Source organism: Oryctolagus cuniculus, chromosome 19 (genome assembly GCF_051225735.1).
Source record: "Oryctolagus cuniculus isolate XC-2025 breed Fujian yellow rabbit chromosome 19, ASM5122573v1, whole genome shotgun sequence".
NCBI classification, from domain to species: domain Eukaryota; kingdom Metazoa; phylum Chordata; class Mammalia; order Lagomorpha; family Leporidae; genus Oryctolagus; species Oryctolagus cuniculus.
The window spans coordinates 55846752-55856239 of NC_142885.1; the positions used below are offsets into that span (position 1 = coordinate 55846752).

General features: G+C 40.0%; 1 protein-coding gene across 1 annotated transcript in view; it reads right to left on the reverse strand.

The window, feature by feature from the left end:
• Window positions 1-9065, reverse strand: part of ACSM3 (acyl-CoA synthetase medium chain family member 3) — a 39359-nt gene extending 30294 nt beyond the window's left edge. Inside the window, exons 1-3 of the mRNA XM_002711809.6 lie at window positions 8909-9065; window positions 4014-4283; window positions 3195-3405 (exon numbers count right to left, since the gene is read on the reverse strand). Of these exons, the coding sequence (XP_002711855.1) occupies window positions 3195-3405; window positions 4014-4214 (412 nt within the window). The 5' untranslated portion in view covers window positions 4215-4283; window positions 8909-9065. The remainder of the gene's footprint in view (window positions 1-3194; window positions 3406-4013; window positions 4284-8908) is intronic.
• Window positions 9066-9488: the final 423 nt, after the last annotated feature.

Sequence of the window (9488 nt, forward strand, 5' to 3'; positions counted from 1 at the left end):
ATGGTCCTTTGGAAGAAGTGGTCCCTAGCCAATACCTACATTCATAACTGGCCTGTTTTCATTTTCTCATATCTGTAAGTTACTTCCTGCTTCGGGACCTTTACACAGGGTTTTCCATTTGAGAGAAGTATTCCATCACAGCTTCTTCCATGGGTTGTCATCCCTCAGGTCTCCACATAAATGACCCCCTTACTTTCCCATCAGTGATACCCCTTTTATATACCAATGCTCTTATACATTTCCTTCATAGCTTTGGTCACATTTACCACATTAAATGTTCATTTATTTAATTCATGACTCTCTGTCCCACTGAATCCTAAATTCTATAACTTCTGAAACATAGCAGATGCTTAGTAAATACTTGTTGAATGGAGATAATGGATGGGTATAGAGGGATGAGTGAATGAATTGGACTTTCAAATCCTAATGCAAATAAATGAAATTATGAGCATCATTTGTTCTGAACCATATAGGTTCACTGTTCAGGCTGCTGGCTAAACTTTGTCTTTTCTTGTAGGTCAGTTAAGAGGGAGAAAGAGGGCTACTCATACCAGATTTTTTTGACCTTTCATTGCAAAAAAAATGTTAGTAACATCATTTTACACACTGTAAATCATAAACATGGTCATGAGAGCTTCCTTGCCCTGGGATTTAGAACTCTATCCTTCAGTTTCTGATTTACTAGGTGAGTGGCCAGATATTTTCATTCTCTGAGACCTCCAGTAAGAGAAAGACGCCCTCCTTCTAGCTAAGAGGTTCTGAAACTTGAACATGCATCATAGTCCCTGGAGGGCTTGTTATAACACAGATTTATGGGCCGTACCCCAGAGTTCTGGATTTGGATGAGGCTGGGAGTTTCTATTTCTGACAAGTTCACAGTAGTGCAGGCCCAGGAACACTCTTGGGGAACTACAGTTTAGCATCATTCTTCTGCTGTGCTGTGTACCTTCCCTGTTTTGAAAGCATATTAAAACTCATCCACTACTCTCCCATTTAGTAATGTGGTCCCAAACATTTTAAGATTCTTCAAAATACATCTTCCAGTTAGACTTTTTCTAAAAGCAAAAAATGCAAAAGAATTTATGCAATGTATATGTAGTTCCCCTTTAAAATATGCAAATAAGCATTATGTATCACTTAGTTTAAGAAATAGAACTTAATAGCATGTTTGAAGCCTCCTTATACCCTTTTCCTAATCTGCTCTCTTTGCCCTACTCCCAGCCCCAGGTAGCCATTATCCAGATTCCTGTTACCTATCCATTTGCCTTTCTTTATCTCTTCTTATCATACATTTATACAATCCTAAGTAATATGTGAACAACTGAAATCCTATTTGATGAGGATTTCAATTTTAAATTAACTAATGTTTTTTAAGGAGGAAAAATTATTGGGAAATGAAATAACTATGAACTTATTTCTAATTCTACCGTGAAGGCTAGCATTGTTAGTGTATTGTATTTATTATTCATTGCCTCCCTCTCCTTCTTCCAAGAGAATCTGCCTTTCTTCCTGCCTAGAGCCCCAGTAACCATGTTCGTATCTGGTGAAGTCATCTCTGACCACATGTGATTGGCCTGTCCCCAGTTGTACTCATCAGATTCTGCCTCAAATATTTGACTTAACAGACTAAATGGATTAGTGGATGGTTCATTTAAGGTAGGGCCGAAGGTATCTGTGTGGCAGACCAAAGCTATACACCAGCCAAAATGCAGGGGAACGGAGAAGCCATGTGTTAACAGAGAAAAGAGTCAAAGGGGCAGACACATGTGCACACAAAGACCCTGCGGCTATAGAACAAAAAAACTGGAGAAGAAGAAACAAAGCTTCCAGCTGAATAGCCTGTTCCCTTGCACAAGTGCAGGCGTTCTTTCTGCAGTTTGTTTTTCTATAAAATTCTCTAATAGCTGTTCAGTAACTCCTTTCTTATTGGACTAATAAGAATAGACATCCGGTCCTGGCAATCAGACAGTAATGATTAGAAGTAATGATTGTAATGAATTGAGAAGTGTACCTAATTATTTATTATGAAAAAAGGAATATTAATTAGTTCAACAAATATTTTACTGAGCATTTACTATATGCCCATCATTGGGGTTGCAGAGATGGGTATAATAGTGATGGCCCTTTAGGAGTTTCTGTAGTCTTATGGGACTGATAGGTTTATAAGCAAAGAGTATACCCAGACATTATAGTACCTCTTAAAGTAGAAATACATGTTGCCTTAGGGAGGTTAAAGAAGAAGGTATTTGGGTTGGAACATCAGGGTTGTCTGAGAAGGTAGCTTTAGAGCTGAGACTCAAAAGGCTAGTAAGAGTTGTTAGGTGTTTAGGTGTAAGAGAAATGCTTCTTCAGCACAGGAAACAGTGTGTAGAAAGGCTGAGTGATGGGAATGATGCAGACCTTATAGGAAACCACTTGGCATGGCTGAAGAATGAAGTATAAGTGTGGTGGAATTTGAACAATAAAGAGACAATGGCTATGGCCTTTAATCGCACCTAAAAAAGTAAAGATCTGAGCTAGTAGGCAATGGAGAAATATTAAAGAATGTTAAATAGCAGAATGGCAGGATAAATATGTGTTCTATTAAAAAATTGGCCTGTGAGGATGAATTGGATCAGGCTGATGCATGCACACACTCAAGACCAAAATCCGAGAGATTTGGAGGGAAATCTACTCAGGAGGTGGTAAGATGTGAAGTAAGGCAGTGCAATGAATTGGAGATGAGAAGGAACTCTGGAGGCGTGTAAGAGGCCACACTTATAAGATACAGAAACTTATTAGGAAAGATGAGTCACAGGTGGCTGGCGTGGGGCAGCAGATGGATGGTGTTGAACCAAGAGAGAAAGGCTTGAAACAAGAACTGGGGTAGGTTCTTTGAGTTTGGGCATACATTCGGTTTCAGATGACCATGGGTCCTATAGCAGGGAGGGAGAGTAGGTAGGAAGGTGTTGAACAATTGACCAACAACCACTTAGTAATTTTTTTTATTCATTATGAAAAGCCTAACTTCTACTTCAGGTCAAAAGGCATGGCATGTTTTCAACACATTTCTAAAGTTTCTGATAAAAAATAGTATATTGTATACAATTTTTCAAATAATACATCCAAATAAATGTCCCATGATTAATTAGATATTTTGGAAACTGTCTCCTCTAACTTAGTTTAAGTATGATCAAACTGTGAACATTACTTACCTGTCCGCAGACAGGCAACATTTGCAAGCCACCACTCTGGGATCCTGGGTAAAATCACAATTACTCGCTCTCCCCTTTGCAAGGCACAGGCTTCTGTAAGTATATTGGCAAATTTCCTGGACAAAGATCCCAGTTCCTCAAAACTCCACCTCACCTCTTCTCCATTTCCATTTATCCACCAGAAGGCTGGATTGGAAGGTTTTTTCCCAGCCTGAGAAAAAACAAACCAGTCATGGACTTAAAGCTTGTTATATAGCTAAGTTATATTTCAACTGACATAATTCAGTATATTCTCTAAAGAAGATTCAAAAGTCACTGGTTTGGACAGACATAGAATATCTGGAAGTAACCCTGGGACCCTTATTTCAAGATGTTGAGAGATTTGCTATTTCTCCTGGACTGTGTCATTTCTCACTTAGCCTGTTTTTCTTTATAAAAAGTTAGAATTCTTATATCCCTGTGTATTATCTCAGTGTTGTAATTATGCCTTATTTGCTATAATTTCTGACTCTGGAAATTTTTTTGTTTAAAAAAATCAGCCTAGAATAATATATTAATATAGCCTAAGGTTTCTAAAACAGCCATAGAACTATTGACATTTTAATCAAAATAATTCTTTTTTCTAGGGGATGCCCTGTGCATTTTGGGATATGTAACAGCATCCCTGATCTCTACCATTAGAAGCAAGTAGCAGACACCTGCCACCATTCCCACATACCAATAGTGAAAATATATATAAATTTATAGACGTTGCTAAATTTCTGCTGGGGGCAAAATCACCCCTAGTTAAGAGATTGTAGTTTGGCCCTTAACCCATGCCTTTTCTATGTTGGTCCATTGATCAAGGACATCACTGGCAAAATTGAAATATTCTGGAATCTCCAGTTTGAAATCCTGTTTCATGGATTCATAGCTGGTGAAATTCTGAGGAGTTGCTGTTCTGTAATCTTTATGCAATGCTCTCACAGAACCAGGAATTGCTAGGCGCTGAAAATACTTGATGTGAAGTGGTATCTTCATGGTGACAAGAGCTGGTGTCAGTCTTGTTGGATATTTTTGCACTCAGGATTTCCACAGAGACCAACCCATCTAAAAGAGAAGCAAAAGGAACATGTTTCTGTTTCTGTCCTGAAGGTAGCCATCCATACAGCAGCTAAGCTTTGTTATTATTATTATTTCATTTTTTTTTTTTTTTTGACAGGCAGAGTGGATAGTGAGAGAGAGAGACAGAGAGAAAGGTCTTCCTTTTGCCGTTGGTTCACCCTCCAATGGCCGCCGCAGCCAGCGCGCTGCGGCCGGTGCACCGCGCTGATCCGATGGCAGGAGCCAGGTACTTATCCTGGTCTCCCATGGGGTACAGGGCCCAAGCACTAGGGCCATCCTCCACTGCATTCCCTGGCCACAACAGAGAGCTGGCCTGGAAGAGAGGCAACTGGGACAGAATCCGGTGCCCCGACCGGGACTAGAACCTGGTGTGCCGGCGCCGCAAGGCGGAGGATTAGCCTAGTGAGCCGCGGCACCGGCCCTGTTATTATTATTAATCATAATGGAACCAGTTTCTGAGTATTCTTTATATTCCAATCATTGTACAAGTATTCCACATGCACTTAGTAATTAAAACCTTAGAATAGTCCTGTGAAGTGGGGACTCTTATCATCTCTGTTAATAGATAGAAAATGCCTAGTAAGAGTCATTGACTGGGGGCCAGCATTGTGGCATAGCTGGTTAAGACACCACCTGCAATGCTGGCATCCCACATGTTTGAGTCTCAGCTGCTCTACTTCCAGTCCAGCTCCCTTGTACCCAAGTGGGAGACCTGGATGAAGTTCCTGGCTCCTGTCTCCTGGCTTCAGCCTGGCCCAGCCCTAGCGGTTGCAGCCATTTAGGGAGTCAACCAGCAGATGAAAGATCTCTGTGTATGTGTGTGTGTATCTCTTCCTCTCTCTCTGTACTCTGTTTCAAATAAATAAATAGTTTCAAATAAATAAATAGTTTTTAAGTCATCGACTGGATTTGAAGCCAGAACTGTCATGTCCCAGCCCATTCTCTTGTTGCTTCCCGTATCCATTTCTCAAGAAATAAATATCTGGGTCACTGGTTAATCTTACTGAAAGCTTAAGGACTAAAGGCTTCTTATCTAATATCTTTCACCTGCAGATTTCAAAAGTAGTGTAGAAATGTTAATGAGAATTTTTCATGGTGGAAAATCTACAGATGAGGAAACTGAGAGTAACACAGTACCAATTAGGCATGAAAGCACTGTCAGAATTTATAGACTGCAGTTCCCATGCTCCCCATAGGAGCCCACGCTACCTTCTAGTCCAGGCTTGGAGCTGCATTTACCAGAGATGTAATAATAGTGCTTTAACCTTTAGGAGTTTTGTGGGGGAGGCCCCTCTGGGCTACTTCTCCCTCCCTGCTTCTGTGGGAATCATTTGATCACAAATCCACTTGCTTGGTGGAGGCTATTAAAAATACAGTTCTAGGAATTGTGAGTGTTTGAGGTTCTTCTCTTTATACTTTCTATAATTTTCCAAATTTCCTACAGTGAAACATATATTATTATCACAATCATTTTAATTGAAATTGTGTGTGTAGCATGTAAGGCAGTGTGGCTTTTTGGAAGCATTTCTATATTGATACATTGCCAAAACAATACACAATAACAACTATCAGCTGAGTTTTACCCTAAAGGGACCTGGTATTTGGGCATATGTTAATGAACCCAGCACACAGGGAAACCTGGGTGCTTCATCTGACCCTCTCATCTGTTTGTGTGAAGACCTGATAAATCAGTGATCTGGAACCCTCTGAGATCATCTGGTTAAGCTTTCTCATTCCAACCCCCCTCCCCGCCAAAAGCAACCTACAGCACTGGAGAGGGGAAGCAACTTGCTTCCCCTTTATCAAAGTTTAGAAGTAGAACTCCAACCTTTGCCTTCATATCTGGATGTTTTTACTACAGTTCAATAGTATTTCAATAGAGCAGGGATTCTGAACTCTGGCTAAACATTGGAATCACGAGGGGGGCTTTTTTAAAAAAATGCTGATGCCTATGTCATGAAGCGATTAAATCAGAATCTCTCAGAGTGGATTTGGGTCACCATATTTTTAAAGTTTTTCCTCAGAGGTTTCTAATGTGCAGCCAAGGTTGAGAACACTGATCTGAACTCTGTGATCTGTGTACTTGCAGCATCAGCATCACCAGGAAGCTTGTTATAAATGCACATTCTTTTTTGGGGGGGGGTTATATTTTATTTATTTGACAGACTGAAAGAAGTATTGTGTGTGTGTGTGTGTGTGTGTGTGTGATGGTTGCATGAGCTGCTGCACAATAATTTCACCAGCCCCCATCAATGGTCATCTGAGTTGTTTGTATTCTTTTGCAGTCTAGATGAAATTCTAAAAGTATTTCCTCCAAAAGAAATGTTCTGATTCTTTCACACGTCACTTGGATGTAAAACTGTGTCCTAGTTTATTTTTAATTTTTTAAAAGATTGATTTATTTATTTGGAAGGCAGAGAGACAGAGAGAATCTTCCATCCAGTGCTTCACTCTCCAAATGGCCCCAATGACCAGAGATGTGCCAGGTCGAAGCCAGGAACCTGGAGCTTCTTCTGGTCTCTCAAATGGGTCCAGGGGCCCAAGCACTTGTGCCATCCTCTGCTGTTTCCTAGGTGCTTTAGTGGGGAGTTGGCTCAGAAGTGGAGTAGCCAGGACTTGAACCTGTTCCCATTTGGATACTGGCACTGTAGGCTGCAACCCATTGCACCACATCATCATCCCCATTTTTTTTTGTAATATCTCTAATCCATAACCTGAACACTTAATATGGTTTTTTTTTCTACTGCATTTACTTGATTCTTTTGTATCTCAGGTTTTTTGTTTTAAGATTTATTTATTTGAAAGGCAGAGTTACACAATGAGAGAGAGAGAGGCAGAGACAGAATTATCCATCCCCTGGTTCACTCCCCAAATGGCCATAGTGCCTTGGGCTGGGACAGGCTGAAGTCAGGAGACCAGAACTCTATCTGGGTATCCCATGGATTGGCAGGGCCCAAGTACTTGGGCTATCTAATGCTGCCTTCTCAGGCACATTAGCAGGGAACTAGATCAGAAATGGGGCAGCCAGAACTGGCACTCCGGTGTGGATACTGCCATTCCAAGTGGTGGCTTAACCCACTGCACCATGACACCAGTCCCCAAACAGTATTTTTAAATGGTTAAAAGGGATAAGAAAAATATGTCTGTTCTTATTAATATAGGAGGCAGAAATTTCCCCTGAAGAGAACAATTACTTAGGGCCTGTGTTTGATTCTTGGTAGGTTGACATGATTAACTTGTTTACTCAAACAATTCTACTGAGCACCTACTATGAATTGTTTCAGACACAGAGGATACAGGGATAAATGAAAGAGACATGGGAAGACACATACAATAAGCAAGACGACATATAAATAAGATCTACACCAAAAAACAGAGAAGCTAATGGGAGAAAATGAAGACTCTTTTAGAAGGTCTCTCCAGGAAGGTGACATTGTTACTGAGGTCTGGCATATGCCTCTGCTGTGGTAATCAGTTTATGTATGTTTATTATTACTTCCATTTTACAGACAAGAAAACATACACACACACCACAAGTATACACCCTATCCAAATTGGACAATTTATTCATTCATAAACAAGATATTTATCGAACCTTTACTATATATCAGGCCTATACTAAATGCTGAAAATACAACTGTGAATAAGATACAGCTGATCCTGCCCCATGAAACTTACAGATTATTAAGGAAGAATTAATCAATTATGCAAATGTCAATGTCAGTGGGGATAAAAATACTCTATCCGGCTTGCTGATACTGAATAGAATTAGAGTTCAGTTTGATTTCTTGCCTATTTTCCATACAAAACTCTTGCCACATTTAGAATTCTTAAAACACACATTGAACAGAAAGTTAATCAATAATTTCAATAATTTCAAGAGGGATCTGTTTCTGTTCTATCACAAAGAAAATATTAACATCCTCCTCACCAAACCATGCAATTGCCTGCTTTCTGACCAAAGTTCTGCTCCTGCCTGTTCAGTGATCTTAGCATTTTGCAACCATTTTCTAGGTTAGCCAAGTTTTTTGAAGGTGAAAAAACTGAGATACTTTCCCCAGTCTAAGATTTTCATACTGAGCCGCAGAAATGTTCCTGTACAGAACTTTTGGAGCTTCCCTCAGTGGAGCAAAGTAGTTAAATGCAGGATATTTTCATAGATTTGCATATGTATGTTTTCCCAAAATTTACTAGTGGTAGTTTTCAATCTTTCCAAATAATACAGAAGATAGATTCCCACCTGCCAAGAAGAGAGTCCAGTGAAAAATTCAGTTGCTCCTCAGACTCAGTTTTTTTCTAAAACAATCTATCAAGCTAACAAATACACAGTTTTTGTTCTAAAAATCACATAGCACCAAAAGTCTTAATATGAAAACTCACCTGACATGTGTATAACTTTTTATGTGTACCTACTCTTCATAATTTACTAAATAGTATCACACAGCTGAGACTCTCTAAGGTAAACACCTGGGTTGCCTAACTCTTTCATGACAGCATTGTTGATTTGTTAGTCTTATTTGCTCATTTGTTATCTTTGCTAAAAAATAAAACACACACACACAAACATGTGCCAGCACAGGAAATTTTACAAGGATAGGAGAGGTACTCACTCAGGTTACAGATTCCAGCACAGCTGCAGGTGATGCAGACCTGTTTCCTAGAACAGCCCTGAAGCTTGAATTCTCACTGCTGCTTAGTCACGGCAGTAGCCAAAAGAAGAGCTAGAAGTAGTGACAACTGGAAGGAGCGACACTTGCCTAGAGCACCTTTCTGATTGGTGGAGACAGTCTGGAGGAAGGAGCAGGAGCTGTGGGCAATGTTTACACTGGAAGTTTACACAATCCTTGGCCATTCCTCTTACAGGTAATGATTTACATACACCTCAGCTTTTAGGGGGCAGGGAAAGTCATTTCTTAATATACAAATTTATTTGTCTATTATTTCACAAGAGAGAAAGTGCCTAGGGAGTTGTAGGAAAAGTTAGTCCAGTGAAGGGGCAGAGGAAGTTGTTTTGTTTTTCCAGAAGGAGGAAAGAATAGTGGGAAGAAGATAAAGAGGGATTTTGCAACAGAAGGGAAAGAAGTTGAAAGGCCAGCATGGGTTGTCCTAGATCTCAGCAAACTAGTTAATCTGTTGAACTGGTCAGGACTAAACATACATACTATCTGGTTATTCCTCTGGAAGACTTGT